We start from the raw sequence: 21,647 nt of genomic DNA, 5'->3' as shown, positions 1-21,647 counted from the left end.
GACACTAAAGACTGGAGTAATGATGCTGACAATTCAGCTTTGACATCACAGGAATAAATTATATTTTAAAAATGTATTAAAATAGAAAATGTTTTTTTTCAATTGTAATAATATTTCACATTTTTTCAGTTTATTTTTTATCAAATAAATGCAGCCTTGGTGAGCATAAGATACCTCTTTTAAAAACCTTAAACAAATCTTATTGGCTAATATAATTATTTATATTAATATGTATTCTATATTATAATAATAATAATAATGTAAATCACAAGACAACTATTTAATAGTAATAAGTTCTCTTCTGAATTGAGACCTGTCAAAATGTTGGCAAAGCAAATACAAATCTGGACTACTGGTCTGTCAGCAGAAAACAAATCCTAATTGTTGAGTCCTGAAAATGCTTCTGAGAAGAAAACAACAACAACAGCAGCGCTCACCCCTAATGGCTCATAGCGGCATTCCATTAAACATATTTATCATATTTATTCTCTGGAGCGGCACTCTTACAAAGACAGTTTGTTTTCCCCCTCCAAATATACACAGTCATTTAAATGCATCCAATATCTTTCAATCTTTCCTCCTCTCTCGCAGCCCCCAGAGCCGGTTGATGTGATTGCTGTCAGGGCTGCTCCTTTAAACAGACCCAGCATTCTGAAGAGCATCCGGCCGCCCACATCCATGTTTGAGGATGCAGGACTGGTCCTGCGGCAGGTCAGGCAGAGCAGGAAGGTTCTAGAGGAAAACCTGGAAGCCATTTTGAGAGCCAAGGATGGAGAAGTACTTCATACGCAGTTAGAGGCACTATCAAAAAACAGGTATGATATGTCCTTGTACAAAAAAGGACAATAATAATAATTCCATGGTATTGTTACATTTTTGAAGTGCACTAACAGTTTTAGTTAAATAACATGGTGTAAGAATACAATAATCAGAGACTATCACTGAACCATGGCACTGCCACATTACTTTGTAAAGCGTTTGTTTTTCTTTGTTTCTTTTATTTACGATTTCCCATGATTATCAGCATTGACATTGGGGGGAAAATCCGCCACAAGAAACTGCTAGTAAAGTGTAGCACAGTAGCAAATTTCCCTGTGCCTCTGAGAGTGCTGCTGGTTAACTTCTGCATGTTTTCATGCTTGTGAAAGTTAGTCCGTGCCGAGGCGGTGAACCGGTATGAGATTTTGATTGACAGCTGGCCTCAGAGCACACTCCAGGCAGGAAAAGGGCTAAGCCAAACGGAACCATCACTGTGATTGGCATCTGTCAGTGGAGGCCTCTACCCAGATCCTGCCAAAGCCAAGCTCCCTCTCAATATATTCACCTCTGAGAGCAGGGCATGGGACCACCTGAGGTTAACAGCTCTGGCATCACATTAAACCCGGCACAGAAAATTAGATGACGTTTTTAACAAAAAAAAAAGCAAGCACTTTGTCAGCCATGTGGGGTTTTAATCAAATTTGACTGCTCACTATTCTAAAAAGAACATTGCAAGTATTGCTTTTGCAGCTGTATTAATATTTAGGCAATTGGTTCACAATTCAAATACATCTTTCCATCAGCCATCTTTTTTTTCTTCTTCTTATGTTTTAGTGATGGATAGGAATGTGCGAATTGTTATTAATCAGTCTTAGTCACAAATACAATTAATGTATTTCAACTAATAAGAATTTTTAATTTTTAATTTATTTGGTGAAAAAGAAAAACCAAAGTAGAATTTTTTTATTTATATATATTTACGCAAATCTTTCACGGAGCAACAATTCATGGCTAAAAAAGCTTTAAAAAAATTAAGAACTTTGTATTTTTATATATTTATTTTTTATATATATTTATTTAATAATAATAATGCACTTTTTGATAATAATTATTAAACAACAATAGTGATTACTGTGATTATTATTAGCGAATGAGACATCCAAAAATGACTGAAATAGACATATAATAATAATATATAAAACATAGCATTAAAAAACTAATTTAAAATAAAATAATTCAATTTAGATCAAATACACTTAAAGCTGCAGTCAGTAGCTTTTTTGGGGTTAAAAATTATCCAAAATAAATTTTTGAGCAAATACATAACCAGCCAGTGTTCAAAACTCTCTGCTTGCCTTAGCTCGATTCAAAGCGGCAAGCTTGTAATAATGTTTTTAACTCCAGTGGGACTGGTGGATTTCCGCGGGAGATTCGAGCGTGTCTTTGTGTCATTACTTCACATCTGTACACATAAAGGAGTCTCGGCTAGTATAAGCTATATTGCGTGTGAGGATGTTGGAGGTGGAGATTTATAGCCTTTTCTCACAGCACTTGATATAATTAAACTTATCAATTTGATGGCGGATCCAGAAAGGTTCAAACGAGAATCACCAGTGACAACTGGAAATTCACCCGTTGTAAAATGCAAAAGACTTGCAGAAAAGTGGCCACAGAAAAAAAGAGACTGCAACCGGGCCAAGGGAAAGCAAGGATAAATATCGGAGGGGCATTAAATGTAGTCACGCAATGCTGATGTTGAACATTAACAATTTGAGAACAAAGTATAATTTTTGCACGGTTTTACGTGATATGATAAGCGATCGTTATATCTAATCAGCGCGATTTTCTGCAATGTTTTTTTTCCTTAGTTGGTCAGAACCAGAACAAAAGTGGATGTTACTTGTTCAGATGACATTTTCCGGTGAAAATTATTATGTTGGTCATACTTCCAAAAAGAATAATCTGTGATTCTGAGTGACAGTCTCCACACCGGCGCGGTGACTGACAGCCACACAGTCTCCTCAAACATTGTGTTCATCCGCGCTGTGCCCTGCCGAGGCACAACCCACGTAAAGTTGATAATTCCGTGAATAACTGCAATTGCAGATTTCAAACAGAGATGGTAAATGGTAAATGGACTGCATTTATATAGCGCTTTCACAGACCCAAAGCGCTTTACAATTTGTACAATTTTTAACTAAAGATAGTCTGATATTTTGGACACTTCTGTTAATTGGAAAGTGAGTATAGTAATTGGCCATTATATTTGCAATATCAGTCATTAATGTCTCAAATATTTTCAGAAAAATTGCCAAATTTTGGCTTGTGTATCTTTCAATAATTGTAATAATTTATTATTATTATTATTTAAATAAAGGGAAAAGCCAGTAAAAGTATGATATTTTCCCCATTTCCAGTTCCAGATAGCATTGTGTGTGACTTCAGAAGACTTAGAATATATTACACATAAAGAAAAAGTCAAATGGATTACTTTTATTGTACTTTCATGGAATCTTTTTGTCGTTGTATGGTCGTTGCAGCTGCATGTAGACATCAAAAATGTCTACTTTCGTGTTTCACAGAAAAAAATAACATTTGAGTGTAGGTGTGATGCTTTCATATTTAGGTCAGTGGAGTCAGACCTGAACCCCAGTCACAGCATGGTGTCGTCGATAGAGACTCACCACCAGGAGGTTATGTCACTGTGAATTATGAGTTCACTTTTGTTTGCAGCTTTTAAAACGCATTACGCTCAGAGCCAGGCGAAGCGGTTAGAGGGATGTTTTTGCTGGGGCGGAGTCTGCTTTACCACGTCTCTTGGAGAGTAGTAACGCTCTATAGCAGGAGGTCAGACTCAATCTTACCATTCTGCCTGCTCTCAATGTGACATTACCCCAGGCACAGAGCAGCTAATGGCTTGTGATACACCCCGAGCCATAGTCGCTGCCTACATCATGCACATTTCCAGAGATACGGAGAGATAGAGACGTGGCAGCGGCAGAGTGCTAAAGCAGCAGTTTAGAATCTGAAATGGAGAAGGCCGCCCCAGGACTGCTGTCTGTTATATGATGCGGAGGCTGTGAAAGCAGAAAGAACAGCAGTGTTCTCGCTTTCCTCCGGGCTCAGTGCAACGTCATTGCTGGAAAGATCACAGGGAACCGTTTTCGAACCCAAATATTTTAAAACATTGTTATTAGCGTTTGACTGATTCACAGTGGAGTAAAAAAAAGGACAAGTCTGAGGCCACTAGTGAAAACGCTATCTTTTTCTCATTTTCATCGCACATTATATTATCAGCATATCAATTGGACTGAAAAGTTGCATTTGTGCCCAGAGACAGCAACATTTAAGCTGACTTAAAACCTTAAATGAATTTTAAATAGGTTATTATAATAATAACAATAATGATAGTTATTATTATTCATTTCAGGATTTTTTGCATGTCTCATTTGCTAATAATAATAATAACAGCATTGGTAATTGTTGTTTATATTGATAATAATAATAATGAGTAGACGATTTTTTCATTTCTGCAACATTTGCTAATAATTGATGGTTGTTGTTGCTATTCATTACTCTTCTTATAATTATTGTTATTATTGCCATCATTATCATAAATAGCAACAACAACAATCAATGCTATTAATAATATAATATAACATAAATATAATATTAATATAATCCATATTATTACTTACAGAAATTTTTGGATGTCTAATTTGCTAATAATAATAGCAATGATTGGTGTTGTTGTTGATGTATATATTTATTGTAGGGCTGTCAAATGATTAATCGTGATTAATCACATCCAAAACAAAAGTTTTTGTTTACATAATATATGTGGGTGCACTGTGTATAATTATTTTATATATATAAATACACACACATGCTTGTATATATTTAAGAAATATTTTCATGTATATAGATTTATATATAATTTATATTATATATAAATATAAATATTTTATATATAAATAATATTTTTTTCTTAAATATACATGCATGTGTGTGCATTTATATATATACAAAATAATTATACACAGTGCACCCACATATATTATGTAAACACAAACTTTTATTTTGGATGTGATTAATCGTGATTAATCATTTGACAGCCCTAATTTATTGTTATTATATTTTGGTACTGAGAGGAGAGTTACCACTTATTTTAATCTGAAAAGTGAGCATCTAGTTCTTAGCTGAAATATTTCCAATATATTGATATACCATATGATATGACTGATCAATTACATAATATCGTTTGACATATCTACAGTATCATATCTCAATCTATCTAAATGAATGTTTTAAATATATCAAATACATAACACTGATTGTCCAGTGTGTTCTGAATTAACATGAATGTTGGTGCGACTGTTTTGACGTCATTGTGCTTTTGTTTTAAGCTGAAAGCTTCACCACAGCCCAACAACGGTAGGGTCTGCTTTTCTTGGCTCGACGGTCCCTCTCCGACACCTCTCAAACCCGTCTCAGTATCCAAACTCTTCAAACAAAATGTCAGCCTCAATGTTAATTGTCTCCAAAATGGCAGCTGCAATCAGCCCCGCTCCTAATACTTGCGTGTGCATGAAAACACAAACGTGCTGATTGATGCGTCTTCCTCTCCCTGCTCTAATGGCTTTGATCTTTTCCTCTTCTGAAAGGTCGCACGGATTGAGGTGCCAGATGCTGTTCTGCTCTCCCCCGTTCACCGGTTTAGCCCACGCCACCCGCGCCGCAGCGAGAGAGCGTTTCACGTCGTGCTTTATGTGCAGGGCTTGATGGATTCATTCATTTGAGGAAGTGACACTGCAAAACGAGTCTGAAGTTCGATTTTATTCCCGCCATCCATCGCGGTGAAATATTAATGAGGGCATTTGCGAACGTGAAACTTTCAGATCTTTTTTTATTCCCCTTCATTATGCGCCGTGCCCCCCTCCCCCCTTCCTACCGAAAAAGTTACAGCCCACACTTGGGTAAAGGCAATATTTTCTCAGTCTGAGTTTCAATGACTTTGTAATTGTAATTATCCCATGTGCTGAAAATCTCATGAAGGGTGTTGCATAATTCAACAGATGGCGGAGACTTTGGGTTTCGGAGTCAGTATTGAGATTTATCACTCCTCTCGCTGCTTCAAACTGACTTTCTTGATGTTTCCTGCCGTCTACACTCATAATCGTTATGGCTCTTTTAGTCGGCGTTCGACCTGTATTATATTCAAGTTTCCCGTCGGCTTACATCATAACTTTCGGAGGAAAAGACTGTCTTATTATCGAGTTACGTAATTGGTAGTTGTGTCAACTGCTCCTCAAAGAGCGCTTGATGATTCTGGTAATTACCCTGAGAATTACATCCGTTATTAACCTCAGAGATTATGTGCTTTTATCGTTCATCGGGGACCAAGTGCTTGGGTTGGATGCTTGCTAAAGTCTCATTTGGTGCAGTCTTGATTTTTAGACGGTTATATACTCCTGATATTCTGTTGACTATTTCCCAACTTTGAAATCTTTTCTCTTCTATTTTACTTGCTTTTGATCTTACTGTACTTTAGCAATACATTACTTATCATTTTACGATGCGCATCATCAAATGTGCAAACCTACTGTACATTACCATTCAATAGTAAGTCTCAGTCTCTGAGATTTTTGAAAGAAGTCTTTTATGCTCATCAAGGCACAGTAATATTGTGAAATATTATTACAATTTAAAATAGCTGTTTTTTTATTAGAATATATATTAAAATATAATGTATTCCTTTGATGGCAAAGCTGAATTTTCTCCATTACTCTCTTCAGTGTCACATGATCCTTCAGAAATCATTCTAATATGATGATTTGATGCTCAAGAAATATTTCATATTATTATCAATGTTAAAAACAATTACTTCATATTTTTGTGGAAACTGTGATACATTTTATATACTGTGAACATTAATATAAATGTCTTTACTGTCACTTTTGATCACATAAATAAATATTCAAACAACTTTTTTTATATATAGTAGGTATAGTAGGTATTCTATTTATTCTTAACCATGAATTTTTTTTGTTAAAATTACATATTGACATGGTGTCTTTTTACATATTTAATTACCAGTCACCCATCAAATTATAATACTAAGCTAAATGGTCAAATGAAATATTTCCCTTTCTTTGCGTTTTCAATTCAACATCTTAGCATAGAACTGGTTAAGTTTGCTTTGTAAACAAGATATTGTGTGTTTTAATATTTGCCAAAAAAAAACAAAACATTTTTGGTAAATATTTCAATCAGTAATATTTTTGTAAACTTTCAATACACTCATAATTCTTATTCTGATTTTTGCCGATCAGCAGTAATTGAAGCTTTTATCTTTTTCTGGCACCCAAGGTTTTTGCATGCTTTCATTTTGTTCTCTCCAGATCTGTCATGAATTTCTCCATTTTTGTAGAGGGAATGTGAATAAAGCGAGGTGCTAAATAGTCTTTATGGCTCATTTTCCACCTTTTCCCCTCCCGAGAAGCCCAAATTTACTGGATAATAAGGAGTTTAAAGGGGCTCAGTTGAAGAACGGTGAAGAAAATGCTGGGTTGTCTAAAGGGGTTAATTGAAGGTCATTCTCGCCGCTCGAATCAATTGTGCTCCATTTGGAATCACAAGTGTCTTCAAGCATCATCTGATTAGGCGAATCCATCCCGCGGCAGACGCTCGGCAGACACACTGTGACAAGGCTTTAATGGCCAGCCAGGGCCTTCATCTCAGAGCCTGTTTGTGTCGAAAGCGGCTTGTGAGATTTTGCGGGCAGCTGTGTGTGTCCGTGGATCAGTGAGTCCTTGTGCCCTCTGTTTTTCTATGGCTAACTCTTTGTGTGTGTGTTTGTGGACAGGGTCCATTGGATGTTGGGTAAGGATCAGTAGAGCTTCATTCTCTTTGTGTTTTTTTTTTCATGGCCAGCTGTTGTAGGAAGGCTGAATCTTCTGTGCTGCTCGGCCACTGAAACATTTTCTTTCCGATCATCATCATCATCATCATCATCTCTACCAGACTCTTGGCTCTGGCTGTATTGGGAAGCTTCTGTTTATGTTGCATTGTTTGTGCAATTTCAAAATCCAAACTAACTTCCTGATCGCACTTAACGTACATTTGACGTTTGATTTTGATGGTGTGGATAAAAGCAATGTCAGGTTGAAATTCTCATTGGTCAGTGGTAGGGATGGATCATCCAATAACCGATTAGTTAATTAGTGATGTTATTATTAATATTATTTTGGTCACACTTTAGATTAGGGTCCAATTCTTACAATTCTTAACTATCTAACTACTTATTAACTACGACTTGTGCCTCAATAAACTCCTAATTACTGCTTATTAATTACTGCTTAGTAAGGTAGTTGTTAAGTTTAGGTATTGGGTTGGATTAAGGCATGTAGATTATGGTCATGCAGAATAAGGCATTAATATGTGATATCTCATCTCATTATCTCATATCTCAATTCATTACAGCTGCACAGAGAGGGGCTCAGTACATGACAGTGCACGAACACCGAATTGAATCCTCTTTCGCATCTCCTTGCACTTGAACGGACACATACTCACAAAATGATGTCAAAATCTCGGCAAGTATTTTTCGTAAACAGTCGTTTTGCCTTAAAGGGCATATTGCAGGTTAGAGGACCCAACGAGTCAATGTATAGAAAAATAATCTAGGAACTATATTTTCTTTAAAATATACTTATAAATACGCTACAGAAGCTTCTGGAGTTGTTTTTGTGAGAAAATTTGACTTCCGCGTCTGAAAATGGGCGTGATGGGCGTGACGTAACGGGCGGGAGAGCGGTCGCTTCAGACAACAGGAAAACAATGGATCGCAATGACATTTCGGACGCTGAGGAAATACTTACTCGTATGACGTACCACAGCCGTACAGTTATGAGCCTGCTATGCTGCCAAGAGAGCAGGGACAGGCCAGGATTAATGTTAAGCAGAACGGTCAGAGACAAATTGAGTTGTGGTGTGAGGAGAACCAGTGGAGAACAGGGTAGGTGTCTTGGTGAGAGAGACCAGTGTTAGCTTATAGATATATACACGTTCGCTAACGATATACACTGTGCTCACAATATTGTACAGATTATTACCATCGTATATCAGGCCAGCAGACATGAGTATGTTTAGGGTATAAACTATTAAATGTATAAAAACTATACTTGAGTATATTTGTATTGTACTAAAAACATACTCAAGTACATTTTTAATACATATTTTTCACCTGGGTTAAAACATAAACAGAAAATTAAAGATTTGAATATTTAAACAACCTAGTAATTTTGTTTTTCAATTACAAGTTGCCTCTATTTAGGGCATGACTACCTATATCACACTATTTGATGCCATTGGTACAGTATAAGACGATCAATATTCTTACTTCGGCATCCCATGTTGAACTCCATCGTATCGCCGGGATGATAATCCTCCGATCTGAAGTGAACGCTACACACGACCGCGTTTTTCGAAGCCGATGCGGAAGAGAAATCCCGTCTCTTCACCTGCACAAACCGCACCCAGACAAGAAAGATATATAGCACCGTCCTTTTCTTGTTATGGAAACCTGTGAACTCGATGTCCTGACAGGCCGGGGTTTTTGCAACCTCCACAAACACAATGATTTACCATGACGATGATAAATTTAAATACAAAAACTACCGAAAACACACGGACTCATGACCGCTCTCACTGAATACCAGCCTACTCTGCACTGGGTCACCGTGATTTTGCCAAGTAAGACATGGTCCTGGATCAACATATTTTGTTGATCCTGGATCAACATTCCTGTCCCAAAATGTAGTCCTTACCCAATCCCTACCCCTAAACCTAACCCTACCCATAACTTTTCCCTAAAATCAGAGGGTAATGAAAGGTGAATGACACTGATGTGTAAGTGCTTCACCCTGGTTCTAAGCCTAAACTTGACATAAACTGTAAACTTGTCCCTCAAATCTGATTGGTTGATTGGAAAGTTGATCCAGGATCAACAACGATGTTGATCCAGGAACATGCGGTACTTGGTGAAATCACGTTCACCCTCTGCACTGAGCCGAGGCTGAGGCTCCCTGTCGTGGCGTAAAATGACGCGATGTTGAAAAAAAAAAGCCGTTTTTACGAGCAGTCCAAGAAACGCTCACTTTATCTACTAAGTTAGTGCCCTTATGTCGTTTTAAAACATTTTAAATCCTGCATTAACTTTTCATATGGTATTTTCATACATGGTTATATATTCATTAAGATTTTTTTTTACCTGCAATATGCTCTTTAAGTGAATGTAAACAGTTGAGAAAGAAAGCGCATGTGTATCATTATACTGAATCCATGCATTCACTCTTAAAGTGACAACAGCCCTGCTGTCTTTGTCATTAATGGGTTAGTTCACCCATAAATTAAAATCAATATATAAATTTATAAATTACTACATCCTACGTCATACGCCGAAACTCGACTCTCTAGTGAAGCTAGTGATTACAGTTTATAAAGTTATAATTATGTTATTAAAAACTCATATACACATAGGATTGCTTGAGGGTGAGTAAATTATGGGATAATTTTCATTTTTGGGTGAACTAACCCTTTAATGTTAATTAAACAACAAAAAACAGAGATTAAAGCCTAGATTGAAGACAATTTTTACATTTCTGAATACTATTAAATCTAAGTTAATTTGTAACTTTGTTACATTGTATTATGCTTGTAATTAGTGCATATGTTCTTATTTTTTTATTGACCCCCACACACCCACATTTTTTTCTTGCTGATCCAAAAAAATGATCCGATCCTTGACTCCAAAACTGCAATATGATCCAAATCGTGAGCTTTGTGAACTATTGAACCAATATTTAATTATCATGCTGACCATGTGATCCGCTTCAGCTGCTTGACAAAATCCTCTCTGAAACATTGCCTCTAAATTCTTCCCCTTTAAAGTATTGTTGTTATAGCCAGACAGATTTAGATGAATGTCCTTGATTGTTGCATCGCATCTCAAACTGTTTTTGAGCACCCCTCCATGAGTGGTATATTTCTCAGATGCTGTTACAAGTTAAAAATAAATTCAGCTTTAAGACAGACAATTTTAAAAATATGTAGTGGTGCACATCCCTAGTTTTCTCATCTTTTGCTCGCATGAGCGACTTCAGAAACTCGTACATTTTTCCTTTAGGTCCATGTGACATCCCTTCAATGGATTTGCAGTGTTTTTTGACGTACTGTAGCATAAACTCTAGTGTGTCCTTACACAAACCCACACAAACACACACTTCCTTTTCAATCCCTCTGAGCAGAAATGCAGAGATGAAAAGAGGAAAAAGGAAGCAAGAATTAGATACATGGGCTGTTGGTGGTTCAGAGCAGCAGTTTGGATGGCATGCTGGGATTGTCACTCGTCTCCTCATCTCTGTGATTTATACACTGCAATAAGTGTTGCAGAGATGGGCTAACAGTCCAAGAGACAGCAGGGCATTAGCATAATGTGTTCAGCGGAGAAAGGCTGGAAGACTGTTGCGTCTTTAAACGCAGTGTGCCACATTTAGATTTGCTCTGCCTGCAGATGTCATCTCTCATTGGGATTGGGGATCTCAGACACTCAGGACGTGAAAATAAAACAACTCACAGAAGTCCAACTAACTGTGTTTTTGTCCCCATTTATGCTGAAATCCCATGCTCTGCATGGCAGTGCTGGTTTCCAATCCATTTAGTTGTGAATATGAATATCCATTTAGAATATGTAGAAATTCATCTTACGGTTGAAAATTTGATTCATTCACTTCCACATTTTGAAGTAAATGCATCTCTGAAAGAACTAAACTGAATCCAGTGATAAACTGATATAGAATTTGTGCAGCCTTTTTTTAATAAATGACAAGCTTTTTGGAACACACAACCAATAAAATGACTTATATTTTTATTTATATATATATATACATTTCACAGTAAGTTAATCACATGATTTAAATGAAATCAGATGTATTGTTTGGATAAATAAGATGTTTAGTACATTTGAAACCATAAAAGTAGTTGTGCTGCTTCCGTTTTGTGGAAATTGTTTTTTTTTTAAACATAAAGTTCAAAAGAACAGCATTTATTTAAAACAGAAATTAAAAATGGTTAACTGTCACTTTTTTTATTTAATGCATCCCTGCTGAATAAAATTAGGCCTATAAAAAAAATCTTACTGACTCCATCAATATACATACATACATTCTATTAATTTAGCTTTATTTAGCAAGTTAACTTATTATTAGAGATTTGTGTTTGTCCACTCCATTCCCATTATTAAATTAAATTCACAGCTCGTGGAAAATTCATCTCTAAAAGTAGCTGAAAAGTGACCTTGAACCTCTTCCATACACAGCACTAGAATGACTAAACGTGCCTAGAGCAACACAACAAGCTTTACCGTCAAGAAAAGTAGCTCTGTGGCTCGAGTTTCTAGATGAATAGTTTTTTTCTCTTGTGTCTTTGAAGATGTTGACGACCTGTCATGTGTCTTGTCCTGTAGAGATGTCCATGAAGAGCTGAGGATAAAGAAGACAGTTGATGCCTGGATCAATACACTCAGCAAGGAGATTCAGGTGAGCTGAACTGAAAGATTTTTAGTCTCTTTTTCTGCCTTCAAATACAATCTGTTGTTTCTGCACAATCTGTCACTGTTCTTTGTTCTCCGAAACACTGTTTTAAAAGGGAAAATATTTGAATAATCATTAGTGCTTTTTGCTTATGCTTGGCATTGAGCAGAGATCTGATATTACTTTTCCAAGTGATCACGTTTATAATTATTTACCTGGCGGACAATAAAACGGCTGAAAAAACTCCCACACGGAGGCTTGTTTCCTCCATAGAATAATAAGGTAATTACGACTTTTTATCTCACAAGCAATTTGATTTTTTTTTTTTTAAATTTACGCAAGTTTGGAGCTTTTGGTGTCTTGCCACTATCGCCTTTTGGCTTGCTTAGTTGAGGACACTTATTATACTGCAATATTATTGACCTGACTGCACTGACACTATCGGATGAGATCTGAACTGAGCAGGATGATGACATCACTGTTTTCTCCAAAGCTTCTTCATAGATCAATTGAACTCATTCCATAATTGATTAACTTTACACAGTTATTGAACCAAACTGAATCAACACTGAACTGATTTCAACTGTATAATGACTGTTTACTATTGTCTTTTTAGAGCTGCTTTACAGCAGAATTTAATTCTGTTTAATTCTGTTGCATCATTGAATCAGTATTTTCCCATTTATCACTGTAAAGCTGCTTTTAAATTGTGAGATATAATTGAATTGTGAGATATAAACTCGCAATTGTGAGGAAAAAAGTCTGAATTGTGAGATATAAACTCGCAATTGTGAGATAAAAAACTTGCAATTGTAAGATATAAACTAGCGATTGCAAGACAAAAAGTCTGAATTGTGAGATAAAAAGGTCACAATTACCTTTGTTTATTTTTTTTAACTATATGGTGGAAACAAGCTTCCATACATAAGTAACATCTAACTCATAATTTATTTATTTTTTAGCATTTTTAAAAAATAAGTTTATATTACTTTCCGTGCACTATTTATTGAACACACATTCAAGTGTTTCTGACTTCAAGGTCTTCTGTCTCTTTCTCCTTCCCTTTGTCTTGTCTTCCTCCTGTCAGGATGATCTGGCGAGGGCTAACTCTGAGAGGAGCGATGCTGCAGTCGCTAAAGTGGTGCAGCAGGACCAGAGGAGCAGGAGTGGACGTGGAGGAAGAGGAAGAGGAAGAGGGGGAGGTGAAACCTCTGCGGCAGAGAAGAAAACCTCTCTGAGAGGCTTAGTGAGAACACAAGCAGAAAGCACACTGGCACACAGCAAACAACCCACTCTGTCTGTTAGAACCAGACCTGAAGGGAAGCAAGAGACGGTGAGCAGGATTATATCAGTGTTATCTAATGCCGTTCAAAATGTGTTCACACAATGGACAGAACAACCAAACTCCTCTGATAATGAAATATTAAAGCTCTGTTTCAATAGCAATGAGATGCCTGCCTAGACAGCATAATTCTCACTATTCTAGATAGTAGGCTGCTAAATAATTCTTGAAGGCCATTCAAACAGAACATTTTTTTGCTTTAAAAAGGGTAGATGCTGCACATCCGACTGCAGCACTGATGAATGGAACTGAAGACAGGGTGTCGATAAGGGTTTCTAAAAGTTAAAGTTCTTTTTACTTGACAAAGCATCTTTTAAAATGTTCAGTGGAAAATTTGAGAGAGAAAAAAATTGATGTAATGTATTTTTAGGATTGTTAAAGTTAACTGTCAAACTGCCTGGGATAAATATTTACTATGAAAACAATAATGAATTGTCAGCCCCCCCCCCCCCCCCCTCCCATAAAAAAAGGTATGTGTAATACTATACAATATATAGATATAGATGGATATACACACATAATGCATATACCATTTCTTTATTTTAATATTTAATGTTTACCGTGTACAGTGTTCAGTTCTACTACTTATATATTTTACTAAATGAAATGGGATTAATTAGAATTGATCATCTTGTCATTTAGATATTAAACCTTATTCTAAAAGATACTTGTGCTTATTAACTTGTGTATTTAAATCCTTAATGCATATTTTTACTAATATACAGTACAGTATATGTGAAGGGGATCCCTCGTAAAAGAATCATCATATTTTGGGGTCCTTGGCATCAAAAAGTTTGAAAACCCCTGGTTTACATTATGCGCTTTCATTTAGGTTAGGACTCTTCATACTGTATGTAGGCACTAGGCAGTAGATTATGACTAACATTATATGACATGAGAGCTTTATAATTGGCTATTTGGCTGTGGTCCAAATCATCTGTCTGTTATATTAAAACTGATAATGAATTGTAGGATCTTCTACTCTGTTTGTTAGCAGTGTTTAATCCTGTACGTGTTGTTTACTTATCACCGTGACCTGATAAGCTCACAACACTCCCAAAATGGCCCATCTGGATGTAAACACTGTAGCTCAGTACTTCTGTGTCTCAGTGGCATTTTCTCTAAATGAGCCGCTTTGAGCACCCATATGTTGCCCCGACACTAATTTGCTAAAAATAAAGAGTGAGAAGACGAGAGGCAGGCTTGCCTTATCTGTGTTTGGCACAAGCCTGGTCCTGTTAATGGCTGTCCACGTTGCCCGGTGTCTGTGCGGATGATTCTTAACCTAGCAACACATTCAGTGGTTATCTGAAGGTTACTTGTGGAGGCCATCCAGGCATTTAATTGCTGCTATCGTTAAAGGTGCAGTCAATCCAGACAACAGAGCACACAGTTACAAGAGGTTGAGAGTTATTTTGGGGGTTGCCATGCGTTTTAGATTAAACTAAACGAAATCCTTACGGCTATGCCTCACTTTACATTAGCAAAGCTATAACTTTCTACTTTTTAAACACGTTCTGATCAGTGTTATTGCATGCAGTCATTATATATGGGTGTTTTTAGTAAATCGCTGTCGATATGAGTGTATCATAATATAGTATAGTATCAGTGTACAGACGCATAATCTACCATGTTTACCATATATATTTTATATCAGTTAGATTTTTGTCTTTTGAAAGAAATTAATACTTTTGTTCAGCAAGGATTCATTTAATTGGTCAAAAGTGACTGACATTTATGATGTTACAAGAGATTACTATTTCAAATAAATGCTGTTCTTTTGAACTTTCTGTTCCTGAAAAATATGTATCATGGTTTCCACAAAAATATGAAGCAGGACAACTTTTATCAACTGATAATAATAATAAATGTTTCTTGAGCAGCAAATCAACATATTAGAATGATATCTGAAGGATCACGTGACACTAAAGACTGGAGTAATGATGCTGGAAATTCAGCATTACACCACAGGAATAGATTACATTTTAAATGTATTATTTTAAATTGTGATCATATTTCACAATATTATGTTGTTGTTGTTTTTACAGTTTTTTAATAAAATAAATTATAATTATAAAAATGTAGTTTTGTAGTAATTTACCACCATAACTGTATGGATAGGTTAATATTATTTGCCATGTTTACTATCAATATGATTAGTATAGTTTATTATGTTTACTATAGGTATGAGTGTATATTTCTATAATGTGCCATGTTTACCATACATACAGTATGAGTGCATCGTAGTATAAATGACCATGTTTGCTATTTTAAATCTCGATTCACAGTTTGTTAATTGAGGTTTTTTTTTTCCCATGCTCAGTCGGTTGTGCTTAAATCTCAGAATGATCAAGAGTATCTGACCAGACTGTATGGAAAAGCTCTTTATGAGGGTCATCGACGCACACTCAAAAAAAGCCCTTACCTTCGATTCAACTCCCCCACACCGAAATCCAAACCTCAGCGACCTAAAGTAGTAGAGACCGTCAAAGGTGAGTTTCAGCCCTTCAATTAAAAGTGATGATTGATGGTCTTTCTACGTTTGTTTTAGTAACTTGTAAAATAGTCTTTAAAACCAACATGAAAAAGAATTATGATAAGATCGTGGATCATGATCCTCCCTGGAAAAAAAAGACGATACATTTTTTCCATGTTGCCCACCGCTAATTTTGCCTTTTCTGTCTTCCATTTAACTCTTTATGGATTCTTGTCCTTCTCTTTTCATTCACTCATATAGGGGTGAAGATGAAGTCATCTAAAACCCAAACTAGCCAGTTTGTAGATGGTGTTCCTGCCCTGCAGCCTTCAGTCTCTGAGCCCCATTTCCTGTTCAGCCCCAGTGATCCTGCCCAACAGCAGCAGCCTGGGTCTCCAGTGCGAGGTTACCTCATTCCCATGGCTATACCTTTAGGTAAGCCACCATTACTACAACTAACAGGGATTGTACGGTCATGAAAAACCTGAAAAAGTCATGGCAATTTTAAAGGCATTTCCAAGCCATTACAATAAACACAAAGTTTTGGAAAAGTCATGGAAATTTCTGTCACAAATATCTGTGTAACGTTCAGGCAATCCTTCACGTCACGTGATGTTATATTTTGTGTGTGGGGTAAAGTCTGGCACAGTTGCAGTTTTTGCTTATTTTGTATTTTAAACCACGTAGTTTGTCATTGAGATTTAGTTTAGATATGTTGTGGCAGATTTAAACATGGATTTTTATTATGTATACACATGAATGGAACATTAGGTGATGAATATTTGCCTCAAAAGTCATTAAAAAAACATGTGAATTTATTCGTAAAAATCTGTCTGAACCCTTTTTACCTTTACTTGTTCATTTGAATTCAGCTAAATCTGTCTTGGCAAACTTTACTCCAACCCAACTCGGTCTTGATGTCCAATATGACAACTTGGATAACTGCAGATTTGTTTTTTGTCGGGATCATAATTTAATTTGGAAGTGATTTGTGGCATATTTTGCATCAGAAAACTATGTTTTAAAACATAAAATACATAAAGGATCAATGACGCAGTTTATGCTGTTCTGTGTCCTTTAAACCTCTGACCATTCTGAAACAAAGATGCGACAGCCTCCACATGCTGCAGTCATAAAGCGTCTCTCCTCCGGCTGGCTCTGAGCACACGGCAGCATTAAAGAATGGACTTAATTAGACGACATTTCAGAGGTGTGAGTTTAGCTCTTAATTACGACTGCCTCTCCACTCGTTAAAAAGCCTTCCTATGCCGCTCTCGTTTAATCACTTCACTGTCAGGGACATTAATGCCTTTCTATTACGCTCTCATTTTCCCGCTTCCAATCACTGCAAGCTCCGTCTCAGGTCCGACCTTGTGCGGTTGGAGGTAATTCTGTTTATTAGCCCAAACAGCCATATGTATGAAAACACCGCCGTGCTTTACGAGGGGACTTTTTAGGGCAGTAATTGCAAATAGCCAACTGAAAACATTTTGAAAGCGTTCGTATTATGAGTTGATTAGATTTTGTTTTTTTTATCCCCTACCCCCTTCCTTTTGAGGATTATGACCTCCTGGCGCCGAAACGTTCCATTAGTTTGGTAACAGCTGAATTGCCATCGTTATTTTCTGTAATGGACTGAAGAGGTAATTAAAGGTATTGCATGAAAAAAATGGCACTGACGAAGCACCTTTGCAGCACTGCTAAAGCTGTTTACAGTATTTCAATGTTTCCCGAATTGTGGCCCAGGGTATTGAGAATGAAGTGAACTAGAGGAAAATTGCCTAGTAATGTTTGAAACAGCATTTTGTGGGCTGTTGCCCGTATGCTGGACTGACCTCTGATCGGAGCTACGCTGAAGCGAACAAAGACTCGCTAATCACATCTGCAATGCAGTGGCCCTAATCGCCGTCATAGATACTCAACTCTCTTCATAGTCATATTGAAGTTCCTTTCACTTGGAAATGAATTAAAACTAAGGAAAAACTACAGCAACAATGCGAAAGTTGCTAAAACAACGCTAAAATGTTACCATTAAACATTAGCTTTATGGGGTTTTTTTTTAGTTACATCTGAGGCCAGCATAGCTGCTCACTAGCAAGCTCACTGTTAGTCGGCCTGCTTCACCAGCCGGTAAATATAATGCATGATGACCTACCTAGACCTATATCAAACCAGCATTAATTAGCATAATCCAGCCATGAAATCCATGCTGGTCAAATCTTAACAATAAGCGTTTATTTTTTTGTTTTATTTAATTTAATTTAATACTTTTTTTTAACTTATATTTATTTTATTTTTTTACACCATTTTCATCGGTCCCACCACAAAGCATATTCATGTAAATACATTATGTATTTATGTACATAATTAATTTTAATTATATACATAATTCATTTTTGACTTTTTTTTTGCATTTTCAAAGCATCTTTTAGTAATATTACTATATTCTTATTGAGACATACTGTAAGGACACATTTTGAAGGGGACCTATTATGCAAAATTTTGAACATAAATGTGAGTCAGCAGTGTGTGTACACAACCACCCTATAATAGGCTAGTTGCACGTGGCCGCCATTTTGGATTTTTGATCAGCGAGTGTGCGGTTACACTTCCGGTTTCGCTTTACGCCCGGTGCAGGGAGCCGGAGAAAGCCGAAAATGATCTCTTATAGTTGTTTATAGAATCAATTATATCATTTAAAATACTACTAAGATATATTTTACTATCACATGAGCAAATGGCAATTAAATGCACGGATGCAAAGTCAGATTAATGAATGAAATACAACTGTTCATGCACGAACAGAAGATTGTCTTGGTCTCATGCTGCATACGCAATGAGAATTATGCCTTCTGTAAAAATTGTGTTACAACTACGATTATATTTGTTTGCATACAATACCGCCTGAACATTCACACGTTTGCCCTGTCTTATTTATCTCCATAAATAGGCCTACCATTTTCTCATTTCTGCGCATATATTTTCACTTACTTACATCAGTTGCTCGATCAATATTATCAACACATATTTTCCTTACATGCTTTCTTTGCATCAATTATCTTTATAGATAAAAGACGGCGAAAAAAATCGTAATAATTGCGAGTAATTAGTTAACACAAACAATTTAATATAGGCCTAGCCAGGGATGGGCAGTATTTCAGATACATGTATTTAAAATACGTATTTGAAATACAAAATACTATTTTGAAGCTTTTGGGGAAAGTCAAATGTAATTTGTATTTAAATACATTTAAGATGAGTATTTTTGTATTTTCAAAATACATAAAATACTTTTTGCCAGTCAACCTCTTTATCCAGGTGCTGGTTCCGTGCATCAACTAGTTCAGACTCATTTATAATTTTAATGAACTTAGAAACAAATAAACTTTACATAAAATAAATATAAAATAAATATAAAATTACTATACTTAAAAAATAGGGGTGTAACAATATCGTATCACAATATATCGCAATACAAAAATGCAACACTATGTATCGTGGATAATTCACCCCCCAAAAAAACTACTGTGTGAGAAAAAATTCAAGTTTACAGAGTTTTAGTGTCAGTACTACATTTAACTACTATATAGTGTTGAATATAATAATAATGCAATTATTAGGGAATATTTGTGGGTCCTAATAATGCCAGATGTCTGATGTTAAAGGGATAGTTCACCCCAAAACTCTGTCAGTAATTACTCTCCCTCATGTTGTTCAACCCCGTAAGACTTTCGTTCATCTTCGGAACACAAATTAAGATATTATTGATTGAATCTGAGAGCTGGATCACTCCTCCATGGGCTTCATTTCCTTCTCTGTGGGCCTCGAGTGAGTTCACGTAGTGTAACAGCGCAGCGCTTCTGTGTTGTATGTCACACGTAGGCTCACTATTGGCCGACGCTGGTCATGTGTGTGTGATGCGTGTGACGTACAACACAGAATCGCTGCGGTTACACTACGTGAACTGACTCGAGGCCCACAGAGAAGGAAATGAATAGTTGAATAAAGTCGTTATTTTTGAATAGTTGAATAAAGTCGTTATTAAAGTCGTATATAAAGTCGAGATTGAGTCACTGTAGTCACTCGGACTATTTTAACGATGTCTTTAATAACTTTTGGGCCGGCAAGTTTCGATCCCTTAAGAAGCCTATGGAGGAGTGATCCAGCTCTCAGATTTCATCAACAATATCTTAATTTGTGTTCCGAAGATGAACGAAAGTCTTACGGGGTTGGAACAACATGAGGGAGAGTAATTACTGACAGAATTTTCATTTTTGGGGTGAACTATCCCTTTAACTGTAAAGTAAAGTATGTGGCCTACATTATTTGGCCACATACATATCTAGTCATTGAAAGAGTGCAAGCATATTCGTCTTAAATAATTCTGTTTTCAGCTTCAGAATTGTTATTCTGGCGTCTCTATTGTCCTGCATTGGGTTTCCAGCACAGAGTCCAAACCTATTCATTTACACCCACAATGTAATATCAAATTTAGCATTTTAATCAACAGTACATTTTTTGTTAACCTTTTATCATATGTCTTGGAGTATCTCAATAATATCGTATCGTGAGTTCAGTATCGTGATATGTATCGAATCGTGAGATGAGGTTATCGTTACACCCCTACTTAAAAAGCATTGGAATACCCGCAAAAAAAAGAAGAAGCTTCAACAGAGTTTGAAATTCAGTTTTTGCTGTTGTATTAAAACTGATATTGAGAATTGTGAAGCCATGATATATATTGTTACTGTGAAGTAAGATTTTGGGTCATATTCTTTGCTAGATAGCAGAAAAGGTTCCCACAGTTTTACATGCAGTATGAATTTTTAATAGTGTTCACCACAAGTAATCGACTACATTGTAACCTGGTCAGAAATAAGTATATAAATGGCTGCTATTTTGCACAAGTTTATTTGTAATGGCCAGCAATTAGGCCTATGAAGTTTCTTCATTCACTGTGACCTATGCCTGCACTAAATGGCCAATTTCACATGTATTTTGTGTATTTTCAAAATACAAAATACTGTATTTGTATTTAAATACATTTTTTCACACAGTATTTTGTATTTGTATTTAAATACATTTTTCCACACAGTATTTTGTATTTGTATTTTAAATACATTTCCATGTATTTATGCCCATCTCTGGGCCTAGCTATAAGTTTGTGTATATTTTACAGCAAATACTGTATGTGCAGCTTATAAAAAAAACAGATAATGATTTATGAAATATTTATGATTTAAGATGATCTTTACTCATCTCACTTGCACAAAATAAATGCAGTAATAGAACGGATATGATTTATGATTTAAGATGATCTTTACTCATCTCACTTGCACAAAATAAATGCAGTAATAGAACGCATAGAAACACAGGTGAAATACGCTGAAAATGATATGCAATTAAATGACATACTAAAATACAAACAGTTAGAGCAATAATAATGTTACCAAATAAAGTAATGCCGACAACAGACCCG

General features: G+C 36.1%; 1 protein-coding gene across 2 annotated transcripts in view; it reads left to right on the top strand.

Annotated features, from left to right (window-relative positions):
* The window catches only part of kiaa0586 (KIAA0586 ortholog), a 131,142-nt gene that overhangs the window by 48,883 nt on the left and 60,612 nt on the right, over positions 1-21,647 (top strand). Inside the window, exons 12-16 of one of the 2 annotated variants that reach the window (XM_056256132.1) lie at positions 592-815; positions 12,284-12,356; positions 13,438-13,683; positions 16,037-16,184; positions 16,430-16,603. In XM_056256132.1, coding sequence (XP_056112107.1) covers positions 592-815; positions 12,284-12,356; positions 13,438-13,683; positions 16,037-16,184; positions 16,430-16,603 — 865 coding nt within the window. Of the gene's footprint in view, positions 1-591; positions 816-12,283; positions 12,357-13,437; positions 13,684-16,015; positions 16,185-16,429; positions 16,604-21,647 lie in introns of both variants that reach the window. The other variant, XM_056256131.1, reaches the window with a different exon arrangement.

The sequence above is a fragment of the Rhinichthys klamathensis genome, unplaced genomic scaffold (assembly GCF_029890125.1).
Source record: "Rhinichthys klamathensis goyatoka isolate OS25496 unplaced genomic scaffold, OSU_Roscu_1.1 h1tg000123l_1, whole genome shotgun sequence".
Lineage (NCBI taxonomy): Eukaryota > Metazoa > Chordata > Actinopteri > Cypriniformes > Leuciscidae > Rhinichthys > Rhinichthys klamathensis.
This window is presented reverse-complemented; position numbering and strand designations above follow the sequence as displayed.